The sequence below is a fragment of the Ursus arctos genome, unplaced genomic scaffold, assembly GCF_023065955.2.
Source record: "Ursus arctos isolate Adak ecotype North America unplaced genomic scaffold, UrsArc2.0 scaffold_32, whole genome shotgun sequence".
Lineage (NCBI taxonomy): Eukaryota > Metazoa > Chordata > Mammalia > Carnivora > Ursidae > Ursus > Ursus arctos.
This window is the reverse complement of record NW_026623008.1, coordinates 18,568,205-18,594,244: the sequence shown is the minus strand read 5'-3', so window position 1 is coordinate 18,594,244 and position 26,040 is coordinate 18,568,205. Positions and strand designations below refer to the sequence as shown.

The 26,040-nt window shown below is 49.4% G+C and overlaps 1 protein-coding gene across 1 annotated transcript in view; it reads right to left on the bottom strand.

Annotated features, from left to right (window-relative positions):
- The window catches only part of MAN1C1 (mannosidase alpha class 1C member 1), a 140,457-nt gene that overhangs the window by 68,831 nt on the left and 45,586 nt on the right, over positions 1-26,040 (bottom strand). The window contains exon 2 of the mRNA XM_026517002.4: positions 17,874-17,970. Coding sequence (XP_026372787.1) covers positions 17,874-17,970 — 97 coding nt within the window. The remainder of the gene's footprint in view (positions 1-17,873; positions 17,971-26,040) is intronic.

The window sequence follows — 26,040 nt, the reverse complement described above, 5'->3', positions numbered from 1 at the left end:
TCATCCCCGCAGGGGCTTTAGATAAAGCCCCCCCAGTCTGGGCTCTGCAAGGAACACTGATGGGCCCAGGGGCAGGGGGATGGGTGGGTCAGGGGCAGGAGTTTTGAGCAGCCTGATTTTCGTGCTTTGGAAATCTCTGCTGCTGTAGGACGGCTTTTCTATATTGGCATTTCCGCTCCTTGGGTTTTAAAGAATGAGAAATCTGTGGCTGATCACATATTCAGCAACCAAGTACACTTATTCGAAGACCTAAATTGCAGAAATAACTTGTGTGATTATTTGAATGAATGAGTCTGGATCATCAAGCTCAGTCTATGGATAAATCAAGAAGAGCTAGCTGGACAGAGGGGAGGGCAAACCCTCCCCATCAGGCTCTTCTGCTGGGCCAAGACACCCTTGCCCCGCAAGGCGCCAAGGCGGGAATCCTTGAGCCTCTGCTCCTTGGAGATGCTGTGCTTTGATCTGCCTATGTTTGTTTTTTTTTTTTTTAAGATTTTATTTATTTATTTGACAGAGGTAGAGACAGCCAGCGAGAGAGGGAGCACAAGCAGGGGGAGTGGGAGAGGAAGAAGCAGGCTCCCATCAGAAGAGCCTGATGTGGGGCTCGATCCCAGAACGCCGGGACCACGCCCTGAGCCGAAGGCAGACGCTTAACGACTGAGCCACCCAGGCGCCCCTGATCTGCCTATGTGACACAAGCAGCCACATCCATTGCCCCAGCTCCAGGGCAGAGCCTCATGGTCTGAGACAGCTAGAATCTGGTTATCCCCAAAGGGATGAGTCAGGCAAAGTGAGGGTCATGAGAAGAGCACCCCGGTCTCACCTCAGGGCCATAAGCCCATCCTCGTGCTCACTGGTGAGTCCTGCAAAACAGGCCGCACCTTCTGGGCTCTGGCCTTGGGCTTGCCCAGTCTAGCAGCAAACCCCCAAGGCCCCCACCCTGGAATCTGCCTCTTGCTCACAGCCTTCTTCTCCCAGCGTACTCCCTGTCAAGGACTCAGGCTGCCTTACGTGTGCCCAACTGTCCCCAGAGTGGCCTGGGAGGACGCCCCATGCAGAGCCCAGCTCCCGTGAGGAACCTGCTGTCGGAAGAGCCCAAGTCCTCCCCGCACAGCTGGCTCGGCTCAGCCCACAGGTTGGCCAAGCTTGCTGCGTTGTGCAGACAGACACTCCCTTCCTCCCTAACATGGGCCTCTAGTCACTTCAACTGCCTGGCTCTGGATGGTTCCCTAGAAGGCACTTCCCAAGGACCGAGAACCACACCTAGGTCACGGTGTTGCCACCAATTCTTCTTTTCCTATTCCTCTTACAGGACTGTGGGTAGGAGGGAATTCTGAGAGGCCAGGCTTCAAGCAAGACAGTCACAGAGCTGGGGGAAGGAAGCAGGGGACAGGCACTCTGACCCCACACAGTGGGAGGCCAAGCAGACCTAATGTTTTGTATCAGAAACTTCTGGGGTCAGAGAGCTTGGGTTTAAATCCTGGCTCTGCAATGTGCCTGCTCCGTGATCCTGACCAAAGTATGTAACCTCTCTTGGCCTCAGTGTCCTCATCTGTAAAATGAGGGTATTTCTGATAGGATCATTTGTAGGATTCAATAAATAATATATGTAAAGTACTCGGCAGAGTGGCATGTGGTCAATGCTTGAACATTAGCTAGTCGTGTTCTAAAAACTTATCCTAAGAAAACATTAGGACACGTATGTAAAGATTAGGGAGCTGAATCAGAAAATTCATCTTACCAGTGCTTAGAATGGCAAAAAATCAGAAATAACCTAAATGCCTGGTAAGAGGCATAAGGAAAAATATATAAAATGTATGTGTGTATATATAATGTGTGTGAATACACACACACACATACACATTGAGTCCATCCTCACAACAGAATACCACATAGCCATTAAATATGATGATATAGGTGTTTACTGTTTAACAGCTTAAAAAGGTGATCACAAAATACTAAGTGAGAAAAGATCACAAGATAGTATTTATCATATGATTCTATTTATGTAAAAATACATATTTATATCTATTCGTTTTCATGGGGACATATCTGGAGAGACGCATGAAACCGCAGGATGTCTGGGTGGTGGGACTTCAGGAACTTTTCTTTCTGGTTCTTGTAATTTCTCATTTCTCTACAATGGGCATGTATTACATTTATCGTTTTTCAAAAAAAAAAAGGAAGAAAAAACAGATGGAGTAACCGTAAGGCTAGAGAAGGATTTTCACACTCAGATAACTCCAACATGGATAAAGGGATCTGTTCAAACTTCATCACTCTCCAACTAAGAAGAGACACCTAGAATGGTAGGCTTAAGAAGAGGGAAAATCCCACATTTCAAGGTTCAGTGTCTGAGAAGAGCAGCTTAAAAATGAAAGCGTCTCCAGCCGTCCTTCCCCATCACTCCGTCCTGTGGGACACCAACCTTGACAGCAACAAACCAGACGTGAAACATGCCTTCCTCTCCGGGAACACAAAATCAGAGCATCAGAATAACAACAAATTTCTGTTTTACCTCACCAAGAGACCCTTCCTGCTGAGATGAGAAAATGTGGGGCACAAATCAGCTTTCTGGAGGGAGGAGGGACATGTTCACAGGATCAGCTGCAGGTCGGGGAAAACTGCAAAGTCTAAACATTCTTCATGTCATAAGTTTGTCAGCTGCACTGAAGGTGACAAGATGCTTACTCAGCACCTCAAGACATACGCCAAATTGAAGGAGTTGAATGTGGAAGCTATCGTAACTACTGAGATTTCTTAGCAAGCAAGTGCCCAGGGGACAGCTGCCTCTGCTCCCCAGCCCGGGGCCCGCACAGCCCCGCCGCCCAGGAGTTGGATTGATTCATTCACCCGCCCGTTCCCAGCACCTGCCCTGTGCCCGGTGCCAGCGCGGGCGTGAGGGTCTGGGCCCGCCTTCAGCAGACCATGTTCCTCAAAGGGGAAAAGAGGAATCCGATCTACCTCACAAAGGGAATGTGGGGCATTGGAGGCAAGAAGAACGATAAAGGGGATGGTGGATCCGGAGGCGGTGGTGCCCCTCAGCTGTGGGGAGAGAAAGGGGCCCAGACGTCCTACTTTCTGGCTGGATCCTACTGGTCAGAGAAGGGAGCGGGGTTGTGCGGAAGGGTAAGGAGCAAGGTCAGTGTGCCCAGTGGGGGCTGCCCCTGGGCTGGGCATCACAGTGAGCTCCAGCAGGAGAAGGTGGGGATTTGGGGCCCACCAGCACCGAAGAAGGTGGGCCATGTGTGATAATACAGCTCCTTGGAGGCTTTCTTAGCAAAAGCATCCCAAATCCTCTCCCTGGCAACGCAGGCATTCGGGGCTGACATACATCCTCATTCCCAGCCCCTTCTCAGCCTCGCCTCAGAAACAGTTCGAAGTTACGCCAAGGATACCGCGTCACCTGAGGGTAGCATCAGCCCCCAAGTACTACATGGCTGGAAGGTAGCCCCTTTACACACAGCTGCTCTGTCTGCCATTTGCAAATGCTATGGCCATCAAACATCTGCTGAATGAAAACCCCTACACATGCTGGCCTCACTCACACAGCGGCCCAGGCCCCCGCAGCCCTGCTGTGGCACTGGGGGCCAGCCACATCCGATAGTGTGGGACCCCCCCTACATGGCGGAGTCAACACCCAAGGGGACTCCCCCTTGTCAAAGGCATTACCTGGGCTAACAGGGCTATGGGTGGGGGACCAACCACTTCAGGAATGACAGACTTTAGGCCCAGGAGGGTCCTGTGGTTCCTAACCCACGATGTGCTTCAGAACCCCCGACAGATTCTATTTTTTTTTTTTTTTGACAGATTCTATTTTTAACACAGATCCCTGGGCCAGCTACAGACTCTACTGAATCAGAATTTCTGGGGATGGAACCTGGAAATCCATGTTTGCAAATGTCCAATAGGTAGTTCTGATGTCTTCCCCTGCTTAAGAGCCATGAATTGGCCCAAGCTACTCATTTCATAGATGGGGAGACTAACCCAGGGAGGGGTGGGGAAGATGCATTGTCCAAGGTTGCACAGACGATCCTTGTTTCCCTGGGCAGCTTTCACAATACTAATGGTAAAGATGATGATGGCAGCCTCTACTATTTATTGGTGCTACTCTAAGCCCTCTACATTATTAACTAATTAAATTCTCACAACCACTCTATGAAATAGGTTCTATTATTCCTGTTTTTTCCAGGAGAGGAAACTGTGGCACAGAGAGGTTAATTCACTTGCCCAAGGTCACACAACTAGGAAATGGAGCCAAAGCCCTGTGTTACTATCCCCCCGGCAAACCTGCCTCAAATCACCAGGACCCTGCCTCCGGGGTTTTGCCTCCTCTCTAGTCCCTGGGTTGAGCTGCAGGGTCTGGGATGTTTCTGGGGAACAGTCTCTGCCCAGGTTTGCATCCTGGCCTCTGGAGCCCGGGGGAGCCCAGAGGGTATATCTCATTTGCCAAGGGACCTGCTTTTGCATGTATACCCTGGTCTGGTCATGGTTTATGTCTGTGGAGTTCAAGGCCCTTCAGATAAAGCCATGCTGCTGGTGGCAAGAAGGACCCCACTGCTGGATGTGGGCAATTACAGGAGAGTCAGGTTTCCTAGTCCAGCCAGACCCCTGTGACACCCTCTTAGACTCTGGAGAGTGTCCAGTAAACAGCCTCACCTGGGGTATCTGGGATTTTGTCCTTCTTGGTTTGGGGAAGATAACTAACTACTTTGGCTTTCCTTTTAACGCAGGGAAGAGGGATGTGATGGACAAAGGCTGAGCCGTGTCAAAGGAAGGTCACAGCCTCCTCCTGATGTAGTTTTGGAATATAGGTGAGGTTTGGTGGGGTGGGGTCTGGAGCCGATGGCCAAGAGAGAATTCTTGAGACGTCTTTGGTGCAAAAAGGTAGTTTTATTAGGGCCCCTGGGTGGCTCGGTCAGTTAAGCATCCGCCTTTGGCTCAGGTCATGATCCTGGGGTTCTGGGATCAAGCCCCGCAATGAGCTCCTTGCTCAGCAGGGAGCCTGCTTCTCCCTCTCTTCGTTCTCTCTCTCTGTCTCTGTCTCTCTCTCAAATAAATAAAATCTTAAAAAAAAAAAAAGGTGGTTTTGTCAAAGCACAGGGACAGGACCCATGGGCAGAAAGAGCTGCACTGGGGTTGTGAGGAATGGCTGACTATATACTTTGGAGCTGGGGGACATAAGGAAAAAGGGAGGTTTTCAAAAGAACTTTCATATGCTAAAGATGACCTACAAGATAATGAAGGCCTTGCTATCATCAAGCTAAGGTTGTTTTTCCCTCTAGTAAGGCATTAACATTAAGACAGTTGGGAGCTTCCTGGAGGAATGTCACACAGATCCCACCCAGGACTGTCAGCCTGTGCTTTGTCCCTCAGCCAGCCTTCTGTTCCTTCATCACTTCTCATCAGTTCACACACACAGACCCTTCCTTGCCATTCACCGTTGCCACTGGAGACCCCAAAAGCACCATCTGGGTCCGTGCCATAACCAGGGACGCACAAGGCAGATTTTGCGGGAAGTCCTGGCCCGCGGGGGGTACAGAAGGCCGAGGACACGGGACGTGCGGGCTTTGGAGGTAGGCAAGCCTGGGTTTGAACTGTCGCTCTGGCTCTTTGCAGGCTTGGACAAGTTACTTCTCTCAAAGTCTCAGTGCTCTCGTCATCATAACACCTACTTCCACGAGGAAGACCTGAAACTCACTAGAAGGTAGGTGTGCAAGCTGGTGGGCACCTGGGGATGCACCCTTCCCACTCCACACTAACTGAGACAAAGAACCTGAGTTGTTTATGTGCCAACTTTCAAGACAACGATGAGAAGGAAGGAGTTCTTCCCACCAAGTCAGAGTGGTAGCAGGCTTTGGGGACCCTCCCCTGGCAAACAACACAGAAGCGGGGATGTGTATGATGTTCGTGGGCCCTACCATTTATAAAAAAGATATACTAAAAATGATCTTTTACAATTGCATTTGTATAAAAATGAATATAACCCAGGCTGGATTCAATATTATATTCACTTTTGTCTTCTGATTTTAAGAGAAATTAAAATTACAATACTTCAGTGAGCTGTAGGCACTGTGTCTAATGAAGATGTCAGCCCTGTACGGGGGCATCTTGTATACCGGGTGCCAGATGCCGGACCAGGTCTCTTCCCTCCAAGCCTGCTTCCTCCCACCCCACTCACTGCCCCCACCTCTGTCTCAGCACCCACACTCTACCCAGCATGACCTCCTGGCGTGGCCTGTGCTGTTGCGCCACCTGTAACAGAGATTTCACTGACATTTGGCAAAATCTACTCCGAGCAACTCTGGCACCCAACAACCTACCCCCTCCCATACGACTCCTCTCACTCCTCTCGGATGCACCAGCTTTGTGGTCTGTCAGCAATGAAATGTGGGGAACTTTATGAGAACTTTTAGAATAGTTTCAGGAACTTGTTCGGCGGCTCTCTTGGGTACTGTCACTCTCTCCCGCAACCACGTCACTCAGGCATGTGTCCTGCCTGGCAGCACAGGCAGATGGCCTTTGTCTTCTCTCCAATGAGCTCATGGCATCTTGCTCATTTTGCACCCACTTCCTGGCTCCATCCCCAGCTGGGAGCCTGGCACACAGTAGGTCCTCAATACAAAGTTGCAGAATTGAATTAAAACTTAAAAACCAAACTCTCCATGTCCCCAACAGCACTCTCAGTTACTTGTTGCAAAACAACATCCAGATGCATTTCTGGGCAACTGCTATTTCAGGAACAGTGTTATTTGGGGAGCCGAGCCGTGCTGGCTGGGTAAGAAGCAGGCAGAGGGCCTCCGCCACCATGGCTCCCTTCCTCCCTGTCCTAATCATTTGCTTGGCCATCGGTAGGCTTAGACAACAGCAATTATCCCCACATGGTCTATTCCCAGAATTCAAAGTTATTGGGGGAGAAAATGCAATTGTGCTTTTATCCAGTCATTAAAAAACAAACAAAACAGGAGCCATGGATTTCAAACTGCCTTTCAGATTTGATGAAAAGAAAAACAAACTTGAGTATTAGCCCTAAATTGTGCTGACAACACACTTCCGGGTCTCTTTGTCCTCCTCCACGTTGCCTTCAGAAGTTTTCAACAATTCCCATTGATCCCTGCCTGGTTCTCATGCCTGGGGAGAGCGGCAGTCTGTGGAGCAGGGACCGAGCAGGGGCCCCGGGCGGAGGCGGGGGGTGGGGAGTGAAGTTCCGGCTCCCCCTGCCCAGAGAAGCGACCCTTGCTGGGTCCTCACTGGTGACCAGTACTGCACCTCCGCCCCATCACTGAGCCCGCTGCCTGCTTGGCCACGACAGACCTTCATCAGCCAGGGTGAAACACACCCAAAAGTAGCCCAATCACCGACTATTTTAGGACCTAGAAGTAACAGGAGAGTCCATAGGCCATATGCCCACACTGCATGATGGGGAAACGAGCTCCGAGAGAGAATGGGCCTTGCCCAGGTCACAGACCAGATTGGTGGCTGAGAAGCAATTAGAAGCCAGGTCTCCTGGTTCCTAAGGTTCAGGATGGGGAGAAAACACTGGGGAGCTACATGCAGGGGATCCCATTTTATGCCAGCATTGCTTACATACAGTCTCTTACCACACCCCCACCTGCTCTGGCCACCCCCGACATCTTTTAGACCTCGAGGGGCCATGGTCTTGTTCATCTCCCCTCCAGGCTGTTGCGCTGACGTGACCCCTCTTATGCTTCTTCCTTTCTGCTTCAAGTCTCAGTGTAGAGGCCACCCACTCCAGGAAAACTTTTTGAAGCCCATCATTACAAGAATGAATTAGAGAGTCCTCGGTGTGAGGACTTGTACTACCTTAACTGAAACTACAAGTTGATGTTAGTTTCCCCACTAGCCTGGGAGGTCTACACAGGTATCTCTCTGTCTTGCTTCCTATGGCTTCCTCCTGTGTCTAGAATAGGGCCTGGCACACTAAAAGCACTAAACAGTCATGGACAGAAAAAAAAAAAAGGTCTCATATGATCCCAGTAATAATCCTATGAGATGTCAACCTCCCCATTCCACAGGAGAGAAAACTGAGGCTCAGAAAAGAAACGTGACCCCTGCTCGGTGAGTTGGTAGAGCCAGAATTTGGAGAATCCAAGTCTTCTGACCCCAGGTTAACATTTTCATTGTCATGACCCCCTTCCTGGCATAATAACCAAACTAAAGAAGGTCCGGTTCACACCATTTTGGACCTGTGTGTTACAGCTGGGGTGGACTGGGGAGTGGAGAGGTCACCCCATGGCACTGGGAGACGGCGTGGGGAGGGGGTAATGAAGGAAGACTTTGCTAACCATTCCTTTTGCTACAAGGAGCACTTGAGGCAGTCAGCCTGGGATGGGAACCCCAACTCACCCCTAAGTTAGGGCAGGAACAACAGGAACGCTTCCAGACCAGGGCTGAGCAGGCTGTGGAGGGCAGCTCTGTTCCACGGAGCTCGGGCTTGGAACAACGGGTGGGGCGTCTTGATTAAGAGGGAAGTATCATTCAGGAGGAGGTGACAATTAAGCAAACTGACAACAGCAAGCACTGGCGAGGATAATGGAGTGACTAAAAGTCTCACTCGCGACTGGTGCGACTACGGATCGGTTTATCCACTTTGCAAAAGTGGTGGCATCCGACTAAAGCTCAACATAACTAAAACGGTATGACCCAGCAATTCAAATCCTGGGTAGAGCCCAACATAAGTGACTGCTTGTTTCCACCAAAAAGCACGTACAAAAGCGTTTATAACCCTCCAATACTCCTGATGGGAACACAAAATCGTGCAGCCGCTACACAAAACAGTCTGGCAGTTCCTCAGAAGTTTACACACACAGCTACCACGTGACCCAGCAAGTCCGCTCCCAGACAGATACCCAAGAGAAATGAAAACCCACGTCCACCCAAAAACCGGCACATGAATGTTCATAGCAGCATTATTCAGAATAGCCAAAAAAAAAATAAAAATAAAAAGTAGACACAATCCAAATGTCCATCAACTGCTGAAAGGATAAATAAAATATGGTCTCTTCACACGATGGGATATTATTTGGCACTAAGGGGAAATGAGGAACCGGTACCTGCCACTGTGTGGATGAACCATGAAAAATGACGCCCAATGAAAGAAGTCCGTCACAAGAGACCAGATATCATATGATCCCTTTCGTATGAAACGCCCAAAATAGGCAAATCTATGTAGGGAAAGAAAGTAGCTTAGCGGTTGCCAAGGGCTGGCAGGGGAGAGGGAGCTGGAGAGAGTCACTGCTGATGGGTATGGGCTTTGCCTGCAGTTGCCACGAACTGGAAACAAAAATGTCCAACAACAGTAGAATGGGTGGATAAACTCGAAAAGGAATGAACTACTGTTTATGATATAATTATGAGTGAAAAGCAGCAAACCATGAAAGAGTATAGACCGTCTGGTGTGCAAGTTTAAAGCAGACAAACCTAATCTAAGACGACAGAAGTCAGAATAGTGGCGGCTCTCGGGGGCTACTGACTGGGAGGGGCCCGAGGGGACCTTGTGGGGTATGGGAAATGCTACGGGCTGTACCTGTACGTAAAATTCACTGGGATGGTGCCTTCTACTGTATGTAAGATATAAGTTACAACTCGGTGTTTAAAAAGTAATTTTTAAAAATTTTTTAAAAAGATAGGGGCTCAAGTGAAAAGACCAGGGCTCAAGTCCTAGCTGTCAGGCCTTTGCGAGAGTCCCTGTCCCTCTGCGTGCCTCGTTCCCCATTCTCCAGACATCGGACCAGATGGTTTCAAAGAATCCAACTGGCACTGACAGTCTGAGATTCTGCGAATTCACATACCTATTTGTCACTGAGTTTGTTGGGAAATTTGGCAAGTGCTTGCCATCCATGTGGTGCAAAGAAGAAGGGGGCTGGCTGTCTGCTGTGGGCTCAGCCTTGTTTCCAAGGAAGGCAAGGTCTTTGGAAAGTGGGTGGGCACACCCCGCCCCCAGGAGGGAATGTCACTTGCAGTATGAATCATCTCAGGCATCCAGCAACTTGCTCTGGGAATACATACCCTGACTCACTTCTCCCTGACAGGAACAAGACTTGCTACTAAAATTTCAGATTTCAAGAGAACCAGCACAGCCCAAATAGCCTCTCAGAGGCGGAAAAAAAAAAGAGAGAGAGAAGAAGAAATCAGCCTAGTAACCAACCAAGAATCACAGAGGGGTTGGGCGTCTTTGTACTGAAGACCAGACGAGGCCCAAAGGAGGCTGCCGGCTCACATGGCTGCTGGCGCCAGGGCTGGGACGGGGACCCAAGGCTCCTGACCTCGAGTTTTCTTTTTACAACAACCTGCTACTATAGTTTTTAGAGAAATAAATTATGCTCTGTGCTGGTGGGAAGCCTTTTAAACAAAAAGAAAAAGAAAACAGCCAAGATGCATCTTAATTAGAAAGTGCTTGGGAAAACAATCTTGGAGGGAGGGGGGTGCAGAGCACCATGCCACGAGTGGTCAGCGGCATGAGAGAGGGAAAATCCAGCAGGCTGATTCAAGGTGAGCGCCTTGCTCTGATAATTACCCAATGTGACCTGAGGGACTTTCTCGTTGTTAGGAGGTGGCAGCGAAATCATGCATATGTCATTCAAGGCCACAGGGAGACCCCCGCCCCATGGGACCGTAGCAACGGCCAGTTCTGCCTGTCCTTCACGTGTGGGGTTCATATTTTCATCCCATTATCCTCCTTGTGCTAAAAGCCCATCTGCCAGTGACCGGCGCTTCTAATCCATTTCCTCTGTGCTTTGACAGCCCCCAGCATCCGGATGGAGCAGCCACGGCTCCCAAAACATGTGACTCCCCGGAAGGTCTGCTCGCTGCCCTTACGCCTGACCCGTTCTATGCAAGGAACTGCAACATCACCACTTCCACCACAGATGACAGCTCTTTCTCAAAACAAACTCAAAGCCTGGGTCAGGAATGCACACCACGGCCTGCTAAAAATCAGTGAGCCACATGGCCTGACAATGATTCTCCAAGAACTATGGATGGATACTGGATGTTTTTGTTTTTCAGGGAAAAAAAAAAAAACCGAACTCAAAAAGTGTATCTATATGGTATTTTCAGGCGGATAAGTCAAGGTGTTCCGTTACCCAATAGCAGGGGAGGAGAGAGAGGGACCGGGAAGGGTGTGCATACATGCCAGGCAGGGTACTGGGGTGACCTACCCCTGCCCCCACCTTCACAGGTAAGTAAACTGAGGTTTGGAGAATTTTGTGGCTTGCTCAATTTCATTCAGTTGGTAAATGCTGAGGATTTGAACCCAGGCATACCTCTAACGTCAAAAGGCTGCTTCCCAGAAACAAGCTTAGAGATCCGTGGAAACAACATGGAGTTCTGTGGAAAACTGCAGAAGCAGGTGGTTTTTGCAAACGGTCTCTCTGGCAAAGTGTGCAGTTCCCTAGGCAGCCATACTGGTAGAGTAACTCTCACCCCCAGAGAAAGATCCAGTCAGACTGGGGTATGTGTGTAGGAGACTGTGAGCATTTTGCAGAAGGCACTACTAAGTCACACGCCAAAAAGCAATTGTAAAAGTGACATCTTGGGACCTGGATTTATTCCCTCTTCAACATCATATTTGCTCCGTTTACAAGGCAAAGATGATTTTTCTCTCTGCCAAGGCCGAACATTCCCAGCCTGTGATCTGAAAATCATGCTGTGTTCATTTTGCCTCTTAACTCACCCAAGGCCATAAATCATCCCTCGAAATGGGGATTTGGTTGGCAGTTCTATCGGGGATTCACGAGGCAGAGGCGGAATCCAATTTGGGGCTCTCACGGTCATCCTGAGCTGGCTAGGCCACGGGAGCGCCTCCACGCTCCACGGAGAAGACGCCTGAGCAGCAGATCTGCTGACTGAGCAGGACCGTTGCTCTTACAGGGTTAGTCTGCTGATTCTAAATGTACTTTGTGACAGAGGAGGAGGTCAAGGCAGCTGAAGAGAAGGAGAGGAAGAGAGCAAAGCAGGATCCAGCCCTTCCCAGCCAAACCTAGGATGAAGGGCTAAGGGAAAACAGGGCCGGCAGAGACTGCAGTGGGCAATTCATTCATTCCAAAGTATTTATTGAGAGCCCACTACCGGTTATGTACCAGGCACTGTTTCTTTCCTTGGAATATAATTATTTTCCCAAGTATTTCTTAACAAATAGAATAATAATGGCAGCAGCTTACTGTTAACAAGTATACACGGACGGGGACGTGTAGACACGCGGGCAGGTGCTGCACGTGAACTTCATCTAATCTCCACAACTGCTGGGTGAAGGAGGTATTACCCTCATTGTACAGAAGGAGAAACTGAGGTGCAGAGAGATGAAGAAACTTGCCCCAAGTCACATGACTCGTAAGTGGCAGAGCCAGGATTCAAACTTAGGCAGGCATGGTTTCCAAAGGCATACTTCCCTCAGCTCATCGTGCTGACGGCCAATGGCATGCTTTGTAATTCTGTGTTTTCGGGTTTCTGGGAGGGGATAAGATAGTTTCCTATGCTGGGAGAAAACAGGAACATTTGAATCTTTTTTCCAAGCCCTGAATACTCAGCCAACGTCTACTAATCCCTGATGCGCGGAGATGGGTGGCTGCAGACCCTGACCATGCAGTGCATGTCCTCCCAGCTCCCATCAGGGCAGGGGAGAAGAAGATGCAGGCCCACCAACCCTGAGACCAACCCTCTGCCCGGTTGCTGTCTCTGTGGCCACCATATGTGGTCACTGGGGAACAGGGCAGCACGCTGGCTTATGGACTGGGTTCTGGAGTTTGAAAGCCTTGTGATCAAGTCTCTGCTTGATGACTGTGTGACTAAGCAAGTCCTAATACTTGCCTAGCCTCAGTGTCCTCATCTGCGAAATGGGGATAAAATGGGTAATTTATTCCTTTCATGGGCTGTGAGGACACAAGAGAATGTAGCTACAGTGCCTGGTGTGATGCAAGTACAGAAAGCTCTTCCCCCCAAATCATACACCCCCTGATAGCCTGCTCTTACCAAAGCTCTGCAGATTTCTAGTTCCTAGTGGTGATCTGGCCATGACCACAGGCCTGCATTTCAACAATCTGGCCTCGGTCAGTTTAGCTCATCTCAGAGTGGGTGGTGAAAGAGCACTGGGCTGGGACTCAAGCCACCAGAGTCCAAGTCCCCAGTCCTGCAATTAACATGCTGTGTCACCTTGGGCAGGTCCCTTCCATCCCTGACCTTGGTTCCCCCCAACTCAGATGAAGGAATGGGACTTGCCTTCAAAGGGCCTCTCTGGTGGTACCCTCCCAAGACTCGGTGCCCATGCTGATTTTCCCTGCTGCCAAGGGAAGATGAAGTTATCATGGCTCACTCTGACTTCTTGGGAAAATTAATGCTTGTTAAGTGCTTCAGGGCTGGCAGCTGGCACAGTGCAAGGTGTCACTTACTAACCGCCCAGAAACTCTTACCCTGGCAGGGGGCTGATTTATTCCATGGCCTTGAACCTTAACCTTCCCCTGCCTACAAATTCCTCTGTAAGCTGCTTAAATGAAGGAGTGAACAGGACACTGCCTACCAGTGGGCTGCCCACCTGCAATCTCTACCATGGGCATTTAAGGGCTGGGGAAACAGGACAGGAGTGATCGGGGCTTGGAAAGCCCCGGAGCCTTCATGTGGGTCCCCGTGTCCAGGGGTCTTGGACATGCTCCAGTCAACATGGGAGAGGCACACACTGTCCTAAGAGCCTTACGTCATCCTCATAGCGGCTGACTTGAAGAACTCCAGACACAAACATGAGTGCTTCTCATGTCTTAACTCATTTAGTTCTCAAAACAATCCTGTGAGTAGGTAATATTGCTGTCCCAACTTTACAGCTGGGACCCTGAGGCCCAGAAAGGTTAAGAAACTTGCCCAAGGTCACACAGCTAAGAAGTGGCACAGCAGCATGCAAATGCAAGCCATCTGGCCCCTGAGTCCATGCTCCTCAGCTGGCTTGTCTAATGTCCTCCCAAGTCCTCACAGCAGCCCTTTCTACAGGTAAGGAAGCTGGGCCTCTGAGTCCTAAGCCACTGTGCTTTGTGGCACTGCTGGCGGCACCACAGCTGGCTCCCCTCCCTCCCCTCCCCGAGGGGCAGACTTGCCTCTGTGACTTACTGGTGATAAGAATGCTGCCATGAGGGGCGCCTGGGTGGCACAGCGGTTGAGCATCTGCCTTCGGCTCAGGGTGTGATCCCGGTGTTACGGGATCGAGCCCCACATCAGGCTCTTCCGCTATGAGCCTGCTTCTTCCTCTCCCACTCCCCCTGCTTGTGTTCCCTCTCTTGCTGGCTGTCTCTATCTCTGTCAAATAAATAAATAAAATCTTTAAAAAAAAAAAAAAAAAAAAAGAATGCTGCCATGGGGGGCCCGCTCTGGGCCTGGCTCCGGGCTAGGCCTTTGTCCGTCTCCAGTCTGTCACCACGGGCCCAGGAGGCAGGGGCCTCTGCCCCATTCCGCCGTCTGAGGCCACACAGCTCCTGAGTGAGTGGCAACACAGAGGTTCTCCTCAGGCCTGCCTAGATCCAAAGTCCACACTCTTTCCACCCCCTGGCTGGACGCTAACAGGGACATCTGAGCGACCTCTCAGAGGAAGGGGAAAGAGGCAGATATGTGCCATGGCCTGGGCCACAAGGCAAGGAGCAGGCTGTGGGCTTGCTCGCAGCAGTGGGGTCTGGGGAACATTTTCTGACAGGGCCTGCTGAGCTGGACGATAGGAAAAAGGAAGCCACTCTGACACTGAATTGTTAAGGGTACAAAAACTGGCTTGAGAGACACCTCACTCAGCAGTCTTGCTCTCAGAGTGAGAACGGATTCAGGGAAGGGTGCACGGGCAGCTGGGAGGGGAATTCAATTTGGTGAAATGCTGCACAGGAGATCAGGCTCGGCATCTGATGTTCTCACTGCAAAGCCAGGCACCAGTGTGAACTCGTTACTCTTTTCCATATGCAGCCTTCTCGGCCCTGCAGGCCCAGAGAGGGGGCTGCAAGAGCCCATGTCCAAACAGCTCAACCAGGTGGGGCGGGGGAGCACTGCTGTCACCTGGCCTTCCTGGCAGGGCTCAGTTTAAGTCACTGAGGATGGCAGTGGCCAGAGCCCAGCAGTGATGCCACCTCACAGCCCACGAGTCTGGAAAAAGAAGAGGGAGGGTGACGAGTGGCTTAACTCAGGCCAGTTCACCTCCTTCTATCTTTGGGAATAGTCTGGCTTCAAAAGCCTCTCATGGATCAACCCCAAACTAGAACCACCTCCTCTGGGTGCATCCCCATAAGCCCCATGCGTCATAAGACACAGTTGTGGGTGACCACGGTCATAGCTACCACCCATTAAGCAGCTTCTATGTGTCAGGCAGGCCCTGGGCGGGGGGTCTGATGTTTTCATTAGCACCACTGTGCAGAAAAACTCAGGCTCACAGAGAAATGACTTGCCTAAGGTCACACAGCCAGGAGGTGGTACATAAGCATTTGTTGAGTGAAAGAGTAAACAGAGACCAGCTCTCCCTGCCCAGTGCCCGGGTCCCTGCACATCTTCCTTTCCCAGGGGCCAGCCACCCACTGCGACCTCTTTGCTGGCTACAGAGGAAAGATGCTGTCTCACTGCCGGGACTGTTGTAGGCACTGGATGATGGGCACCCTGGGGAGTGCCTGCTCTGGGCGACAGACACCCAGGGGACCACAGGACTTCCCATGGGCTCACCTGGGCAAGGGCCAATTGCAGGTATTATACTGTAAATCGTAAATTACTCACACATACTTGGTCCTCTGCATGTTCGTACGTGCTCTCACAGCAGTCCAGTATGAAGGACAAATGAGCAGGGGCCCAGAGAGGTTAAGTGACTCAGACTTGGCCACACAGATAGCTCAGGACAGAGGGAGGAGTTGCCCCAGGGCTTTTGACTCAAGGTCCAAGTTTCTTTCCACCATTCTAGCTGCCCACTTTCTCCATCAGGTCTGGTGTTTGAGAAGGGACTGAAGAGTTGAGATGCAAAGGACAGCCCTGAGGACTTTGACACAATGGGACTTGGCTTAGCCCAATCCTACTTATAATGCTCCCTGTGGTGCTCCCCCTCCCCCTGTCTGAGCAACAGCTATGCCCATGCTGTGCAGTTTCAGAAATCGGCCTCCCCCGACCTCCACCAATTCCCCGAATATTTGCAAACTGTTAGAGAGAAGAAGAGGGGAAGCCTCCGTGATTCCATCCCAGATTTACACAGTAGCCAAAGCTCCAACGACTGTGGTGAGACCCACCCTGGCCCCCTTTCCCCAGGGCTGATGTGGGACGTCGGGGAAGGTCTGTGTTCCAGGCCAGAGAAGACAGCCGGGTTCTGACACACAGAAATCCACACATTTCACATTTGAGGGTAAAGAAACATTTGTCTTCCTCTCTTCTAATTCAGGGGTCCTCCCTAGGAATCTATCCTAAGACAACATTCTATGCGCGACGATGACAACGGCTGAATTATTTTTAAAAACAAAAAATTGGAAAGGACTTCTGTCCAGCATTAGCAGGATGGTTAACTGAATTACAGCACATCTGTGCAATGACTGCAACCATTAAAACCACTCTTTATGACAACATTTGAATAAGTTAGGGCAATACTTATGATGTAACATTAAGCCAGAGAGAGAGAGAGCGAGAGAGCGAGAAAGGACATAAAATTGTATATCGAGGCAAAAAAAGCACAGAGAAGATTGGGAGGAAATGAACCAAGATGTCAACAGAGGCTGTATCTATGTGGCAGAATGAGTTATTTTTTGTCTGTTTTCCACTTTTTGATACTTTCTCTTTTCCCCTGTGTTCCTATGATAATCAGAAAAATGGAGGAAGCTGCCTAAATTCTCTCTCTCTCACACACACACGCACACCCAAGGGTAGTGAGTTATCTAAACATCCAGAAAGGATGTGAAGCTGACCGGTTAGAGGGAGGAAGGCAGGTGCCTCTTCCCATAACACAAGCACTTCCCACAAGATCACACACGTGGGGGCCATCCCTTTAAATCTGCCTTGAAGGTTTTCCTGGGACTTTTCATCTGACTTGGTGCTTTGGTTCTGGACCGCAGGAGCCTGGCCTCTAAGGAGAGAGGAACACAGCGGGTGAATTTCCGCCTCCAGCCCCGGACAGCTCCTGCCTCTCAGGGAAGAAGCAAGCCAGGCCACCTCCGGCATCTTTTCTGGAGAAAGGCCTGCAGAGAGGAGAGCTGGCGACTTGGAAGGGTGTTAAATTTGGAATGTGAGGCCGTGCCCACAATCAGGCACTCCGCAGACTCTCCAGCTGAGAGAGGCTTTCGAGTTAGGAGAACCCGCGGCTGGAAAGGGAAGAGACACGCCAAGGGAGGTGGCAGGTCACACGGGCGCTGCCAACAAGAGGCGGCACCCGTGCTGCTCCCTGACCAGTGACAGTTCTGTCCGACCACCAGCTGAGCGTGCGAGATGCACCCGCAGGACCCTAAAGGCGGCACACACACCCACCTCATCAGAAACGTGTTCCGTTTCTCCACAAAAATCACCCGAGACCGTCTTACAGCTATGCTTGGGGGAGTGGATCTAAACCCAGTCCTCTGTGTCCTTCAGAACTGCAAACCTGCTCCTTGGAAACAGGTCTCCGCTCCTCACCATCCCCAGTCACACGTCCAAGTGTGTTTGCTCTAAAACACAGATGCTAAGTGCGTACAAAGAGTGTAAAGTGAGAGGCAAGCATGTTGGCTTCCCCCAAATCTAGAAGGCTCAGAAGCTTCAACAGCCCAGAAGGAACTCAGACTCAGGAGTCCCCGGGTCTGGGGGAATAGGGACACAACTCAGCGCAGGGGAGGGGGGGAGAGACAAAACTGAATTCCACTCAGCCACCAGAGGGGCAGTGGGTCTCCCCAACACCAACTCACCAAACATGTTGCCCTCATAGCCGTCTTTTGTGAGTGGCCGGAGCTCGTTCTTCCCCATTGCATACAGCTTGTAGCTGTGCCAGGCGAACTGCATCATCTGCAAGAAAAAGCAGGAGACAGAACCTGAGCGCGGCAATTCCCAACCACGTCCACTGGCCACCTGGCTTTGCCCTCTGCAACAGGATCTGAAACCACATTTAAAAAATGTGGCACCTGGGTGGCTCAGTCGTTAAGCGTCTGCCTTCGGCTCAGGGCGTGATCCCGGAGTTCTGGGATCGAGCCCCACATCAGGCTCTTCCGCTGGGAGCCTGCTTCTTCCTCTCCTGCTCCCCCTGCTTGTGTTCCCTCTCTCGCTGGCTGTCTCTCTCTCTCTGTCAAATAAATAAATAAAATCTTTAAAAATAAAAAAAAATAAAAATAAATCTTCCAAATGGAGGAAGACAACTTCCCCTCACAGAGTTCTGTTCATACTTACAGCTGCCTGGATGTCCATTCTCCTCAGACCATCCCACGAGCCCAGAGTCTACCCAAAGATTCCTTAGAGAAGACAGAGAAAGCACTAAATACATTCTAGCCATCCTTCAGTGCCAAAGTGAAAAGCCACCTCTTCCATGAAGCCTTCCTGCTTTGCTCTGGCCTAAAGCAATCCTCTGAAAGGAAGGAAACAACTCACCGAGTGATGCCTGGTATAATCTAATAAAGCAATTCCCTGGGCTAGGGCTTGTTCACTCCATTCTGTAGGTAAGGGGACAAGGCAAAGACATAAGGTAATTTGTCCAAGGGTTACCCAGAGTCAGTGAGAGTGCTGGGAACTGAACCTATGCCCTGTGGCTCTGAAGCCTTAGGTCTGCCCCGAAAGCCTTTGTTCTGTCCCCTAAAGTCTCTCTGATCTTCTCTGACACTTGGCTTGACTTACCCTGGCCATCCCAGGTTTCCCAGCACCGCAGCTGGTCCCTTATCAGTTTTTGTTTCCCTGGCTATGAACCATAAACTCCTCAAAGCCAGAAACTATGCCTGCCTCAGTTTCCCCCCCCAGCATCCAGTATAGGGCTTGGCATGTGTAGGCAGCAATGAGTATTTATCAACTTTGCTCCCCAGTCCGTGCATGAGTTCTTACCACACTAGGGCAGCTAAGTCAGTCCCTAGGAACATCACGCAAGCGGGTCCCCCAGTGGCACTTAGCCCGGAGGCTAGAGGAATGCAAGCTGACACGTAAGCTCAGCCCCGCTCCCCAGGCCCCAGGCTCTCCCTGATTGCCTCTATGGTGCTGCCTTTTTGCTTCTGCATGGCGGGCTGCTTGGGTGGCCCCAAGGCAGGCAGCAGAGGCACAGCTGAGGGCCCTGTGGCCCGGGGAGGCTGCTGGTGGGGTGCAAGGAACTCAGGCTTCAGAGCCAGAGCTGTCTGCGTTCTCATCTCACCTCTGCTTTGACCTTGGCAAGTGACTAAATGTCTGGAGCCTCGGTGAACTTCTCTTTGAAATGGGAATGACAAGGGCTGTTTTGCTGAAAGGTTTAGCCCCCAGGCCTCAAAGGTTTACATGAAAGACAGTAGCTGGAAATGCTCAGTTTCTGACCTGCACGGCACGTGATTGACAGACAGTAGTCCTCTGCCCTCCTCAGCCTCTAAAGTCCCTGCCTGGTCCTCCAAGCCACAGCTACCACCCCTCCTTCCATCCATCCTTGGTTCTCAAATTGTGCAGGCAACAGAATCACCTCGAGTTTCGGCTTCAGCAGGTCTGGGGTGAGCCCAAGAATTCGCCTTTCGGGCGAGTTCCCACATGATGCTGCTGGTCCGTCGGCCACCGCTGAGAACCACATTTCTGGTACACGTGTTTATTTCTATTTCTCACCTCACCTCCAAACACTGTCTGACACCTTTTTACTTTTCTCCTTCTCTCTCCCAGCCTACCTTCCTGTCTCAGCCCCATCCTTCTGGACATCTCCGCCCTCATCCTCCATGCTCTGCCGTGCCGGGCGCCAAGGCTTAGAAGCGGCCTCTTCCAGGCACATCTGCACTGTAACTTCTGCTGTGCTTGCTGCTGCGGCCCAAATACACAGGCCAGGAGGGCAGATGTGACAAGTCTATGGCCCACGCTCCCCGTGAAATGGCAGAGGGACCCAGCAGCACCTCTCCATCTCACAGAGGTTCCAACTAAGGCTCAGAGATGGAAGTGGTCAGGACAGCACAGCCAGCAGGGCTGGATGAGGCTTTCTCAACTCCCAGGCCGGCAGACCCCACCCTTGTGCTCGGCCTGATGTGTGGCTTCCCCTGTGACACACATGCAAATGTCATGGTAATGCATGCCAAGCACTTGGCACAGGCGTTGAGTCCTAGTTCCATTCCTCTGTTATTTTCTACTTATCCTGAATTGGCAATAACAGAAACTAATTGCCGGGTATGAGTGCTTAAGGGAGACTGTCCTCCTCCCTCAGTCTCTCTTATCTGGAGGCTCCCTCCTTTAAGTCAATGTGAACTGAGGTGGGGGGAGAGCAGCAGGAGGCTGGTAAAATATAAATGACAGCAGAAAAGAAGCCACAGAGGTCTGGAGGGAGAGGACCACACCCTCCTCTCCAAACGCCTCCCGCTTCAGAGAAGGAGAGGGAAGTGGATGTTCCCGAGTAATGAGGAAAATCATAGGTATCTACACGTTCCCAGGGGAGCTGCCACTGCAGGGACGTGGAGACGTTTGGAATGGGGCCCGTTACCTCAGTCATGCACATCAGCGGAGGGGAACGAAGGCACCAATGATCCCTATGCCACTTGGGACTGGATTCAGAAGGCAACCAGAGTGGCTCTCAACCCTCTCTTTCTCTCTCACGCGTGCACACGCGCACACACACACACCCCCGGGTCTCCCTTCTCAGGTCACAAGTGGCTCAGCCTGGGCACTGGATGAGCAGGGGACAGGAAAAGACCCCCAGCCAGGCAGTCCTTACTTCTCTTCCTAAAGTGCCCTAAGCAAGCACCGACCCCGTGTCCTGTCCTGTGTCAGCTACAGTTTGGGCTACAGCCCCAGGGGGACCGCTGCTCTGGCACCTCCTTCTGCTTCCCTGCCAACTGCTTATCTGTCTTCAGAGACCAGCATTTTGCAGGAGGCCGCCTCCCCAGCCATGCCTAAGTCAGGCCCCCACTCCTTGCCCACGTTGCTGATGCCACGGCCCACAGCAGCCTGCGTCACGCTTTTAGCAGTCATGGCTGCACGTCTCGCAACTCATCCGGGGACTGGCACATCCTAGGTGCTCACTAAATATTTGCTGAATGTCTGTAAGAACAAGAAAACAGCTGTAGAGTTTAACATATGGTTGGCAGACTGGTAGACCACACACGTCCTGGGTAAGATAGGTAATGGGTCAGAGGGGAGGTGCTTCTGGGCAACAGAGGCACTGAGAAGAGGGCACTGTATGTCTCAAGGGGTTACCCAAGCATCCTGATGGACACACAGGACTGTGAGGGACACAGGAAGAGGATGAACCACAGAAAGGCTATCTCACTCTGGAGCTGGAGATACAGGCCTTGGGTGATCCCTGGACTGGGCTTTGGAGGTGGACAGACCCTCACTTCATGTGAGGCAGTTCTAAGACCTCAAAGGTCATCCAGACTACCTCCTGCCCCATGCACTTTTGTTCCTTAACAAAAGATTAAGTAATGCCTCTTTGAACACCCCCACTGATGGGGTGCTCACCACCTTACCAGGCAGCCCATTTGACTACAGTTTCACAAAATTCTTCCTTAATCGGTCCAAATCTGTTTACCCCTATGGGCCACGGGGAAGAGTGTTCATATTGCTTTCAGACCAGAGACTTCAGACAGGGGAGCCAACTCTCCAGTCACCTTAGGCAGTCTGTTGGCCCACCGAGCAGAGCGGCCCAGCTCCTGCAACAGTTCCCCTCATGGCAGATCTCTGAATTCCCTGAAACTGCAGACCCACACGTTGTCATGTTTTTCCGGGATGCCCCGAGACTTTGTTGCCCATTTGTTGTGGTTGGCTATACTTTTGTTAATGAGCAGAAACCGAAGTGCCAACTCTCCCTGGTTACATCTGGACCAGATCCTGTGGGCGTGGACTTGCCATTTGTCCTTAATAATTTTATCCTGTAGGACTCTGCCTACCATTCTGTGCTGTCAGGATCTTTCTGGAACCAGATCTTATAATTCAATGTGTGTGTGTGTGCCTGCTTTGGGTAATCTGCAAACCTGATAGGACTGCCATCTGTGTCTCCCAGTCCCCCCGCCAGAGTTTTGGACAGAAACACTAAACAGGGGCCTGAGAACAGCGTCGGGGAAATCACAGCAGAGGCCCTCCTCCTGGATGTTGCATTTTTGAGTGTCACCTGTCAGTAAGTGAGGAACCCACCAATCAATACAGCCCCCGTGTCTCCATTTTTATACACAAAGATGCTGTGACGGACAGGGCTGAAACACAGAAAACACTCCCCTGGCATAGCTAGTACAGAAAAAATAAACTGCTGCATTTTTTTCTTTTTTTAAGGAAAATCAGGGGTTAGACGGGCACGATTTGTTCTTGATAATCCATTTTGGTTCCTACGAATCATCACTTTTTATTCTAAATGCTTGCAAATCACTAACTTAAAAACCTATTAGTGCCTCTTACGAGGCTGTAATCAAAAAGACGGGTAATAACTAGTGTTGGCCGCAATGGGGAAAAATTGGAACCCTCATACATTGCTGGTGGGTATGAAAATGGTGCAGTCGCTCTGGAAGACAGAGCAAAAAAAGTTAAAGAGAAAGTTCCCATGGGATCCAGCAATTCCACTCCTATGGACCTGTGCAGAAAAGAACTAACAGCGGGCCAGAGACTTCCATCCCTAGAAAGGGCCTGCCTGCCAGGCTGGTCCTCGGCTGGCATCTGGGAACGAGGATTTCACGAGTATTCCCACCATCCTCTAACTGGTGAGGGTGGTTTCCTGTCCTTAGACTGTACAATCAGTGAGGCTGAACACCTACCAGCTCTCCTTCTGGGAGTCTAGAATTTTGGTATGTGTTAAAATGGTACCCATGTGACCAGCCCCCAACAAAAACCTCCGGCACTGAGTCTCTAATGAGCCTCCCTGATAAATAACACCTCACACGTATTGCCACGATTCAGTGCTGGAAGAATTCTGCGTACCCTGTGTGATCCCGCGGGGAGAGGACTCTTAGAAGCTGTGCCTGGTTTCCTCTGGGCTTCCCTGCATGCCCTTTTCCCCTCTACTGATATTTCTCTGTGTCCTTTCGCTACAATACAAATCACAGCTGGGAGCAGGACTAAGTGCTGAGTCTTGTGAGCCCTCCTAGTGAATCACTGAACCTAGGGGTCCCCTGACACATCTCCTAGAAAATAAAAAACGTAAGTCCACACAAAAACTTGCACACAAATATGTATACCAACACAATTTGTAATAGCAAAAAAGTGAAAAACAACCCAAATGTTCATTGACTGATAAATGAATCAATAAAACGTAAAATATATATATAAATGCAATGGAATAGTACTCAGCCATAAAAAGAAATGAAATACTGCCTCATGCTACAGGAGGGAGAAAGCTCAAAGCCAGACACAAAAGGCCATACAGTGTAAGATGCCATTTCTACAAAATGCCCAGAACAGGCAAATCCATGCAGATAGAAAGTAGGTTAGTGGTCACCAGGGACTAGGGAAAAGAAGATACAGGGAACGACTGCTAGTGGGAATGAGGCCTTTCTGGGGTGATGAAAATGTTCTGTAATTGATGAGGACTGCACAACTCTGTGAATATAATAAAAGCCACTGAATTTTACACTTTCAAAAAAGGTGAATTTTATGGTACATGAACTATATCTCAATAAAGTTATTTATGTATTTTTAAAAATCTTTTAAGATTTTATTTATTTATTTGAGAGAGAGAGAGAGAGAAAGAGAGCATGAGCAGAGGGGAGGGGCAGAGGGAGAAGCAGACTCCCCAGTAAGCAGGGAGCCCAATGTGGGGCTCGATCCCGGGACTCTGGTATCATGACCTGAGCCGAAGGCAGGCACTTAACCGACTGAGCCACCCAGGCGTCCCTAAAGTTATTTGTATTTTTAAAAACTATTATCAGGGACAAATAGATGTCATATGCCACTTGATATGACACACGGATATGATGCACTCCTTCATTTCAGTGGTATTCCTGCCCAAAACGCAAACCTAACCTGAATCATGAGGAAAGATCACACAAACAGAAATCTGTACAACATAAATGACCCCCACTCTTCAAAAACACTGAGGTCATGAAAGAAAAGGAAAGACCGAGGGACTGTTCTAGATCGAAGGAGACTAGAGAGACATGAACTAAATGCCACACGTGAACTTGAATGTGATCCTGGAGCAGAAATAACAACAATTATTATTCTTTCTATGAAGACAATTGTCAAGACAACTAACAAAATTTGAATGGGGTGTAGGAATCAGCCTGTAGTATTGCTGATATCGGTGTTAATTTTTTCTTTTAAGGGTTTTACTGTGGTTATGTAGAAAAGTGGCACTAAGTTTTTGGAAATACACAGTGAAATATTTAAGGGTTAGCGTCTTTATGTTTGCAACTTCCTCTCAAATGATTCAGAAAACTCTGTGTGTGTGTGTGTGTGTGTGTGTGTGTGGCAAGAGAGAAAAAAGGAAACAGTAAAATGTTAACATTTGAGGAATCTGGGTAAAGGGTAAATGTGAAACCTTTGTTAGATTTTTTCAACTTTTCTACAAAATTGAAATTATTTTTTAAAAAAACCCATTGAGGGGGCACCCGGCTGGCAGTTGGTAGAATATGCAATGTTTGTTTTCGGGGTTGTGAGTTCGAGCCCCAGGCTGGGTGTAGAGTCTACTTAAAAAAAAAAATTAAAAAATTGCATTATCTCTTTCTCTCTCTATCTTTTAATGTATCTAACATATAGATGCTCATTGTAGAAAAGCGGAAAGAAAACCACCACCTATTATTCCAATACTATAACCACCATTCCCATTTGGTGTCTTTCTTTCTACTCTTTTCCCATTCATCTTTGCTTCTTCCCGGGATGACAACATAAACATTTTCCACTTTATTAAGAAGGCTTTGCAAACATCATTTTCAAGAGCTATACAATACCTAGCAAGGAGGTTCACCATCATTTACTTAACCTTCCTCCCATATAATCGGACATTTCAGTGATTTCTACTTTGCAGCTATTGTAAATAATGCCATAACGAACATCTCTGTGCACACTCCTTTTTCTGCACTTCAAATAAGTTATTTAGGCCAGAATTGCTAAGAACTTTCTGGAAAAAAATTAAAAGTTATTAATATGTATGTTCTTTTTTAAAGAGTAAATCAAGACAGCTTGTTTTGCCCATCAATATGCAAAACTTGGTGAATGGACAAATATATAACAAGCTTGTTATACAGTAATGTAGTTCACTTGGGGAGCTAAAACTAAGTAATAGTCAGTTATATTTGTGTAGCTCTTTGCACATTTTATCTCATTTGATTTGGGTAGCTCAGTGGTCTTGACAGGATAGGCATTATTCTCATTTAGAAATAATCATGCAGGACCTCAATAAAGTATGAGCCGTAAAGTATTAAACAGATGATAAAAACCGTTTCCAAGTGCACAGTGATATACAGAAATGCTACTTGTATAATATTAAGTGAAAAAGCAGGGCACCAAATTAGATAGTGTGAAACTTACTGGACCATGTATGAGTATTTTAAAGAAGAAGAAGAAAAACGACGGGAAGGAAATACACCAAAATGCTGACAGTGATTATCTCTGACAGTGAGAAGTTTAGCGGTTGTTATTTTTTCCTTCTAATTGACTTGTATTTTCTGGATTTTCTATAATGAGTATCTAGAAATATTTGTAATGTGAAAATTAAAGGTTGTTAGAATGAAAAACATAAGGAAGAAATGATATGGTGCTACTCCTAAGTCAAAAAGGAGTGCTTGGGTGGTTGGCCATGGGGTGGGTAGGATGGAGCCAGGTTTGACGAAAGAGAAGAAGGCCTTTTACAGCTGGGAGTCAGAGAGAAGGCCAAGCAGCAACAAAAACAACATAAACAGAAGTACAGAGCCAGGATCTCAGAGTCAAACGGAATCTGAGTGCCAAAGACATTCTCTATTCCCAAAGCCACATTTCACGAGAGCTGCATGAGGCTCAGACTGGGGAAGCGATTTACCATGG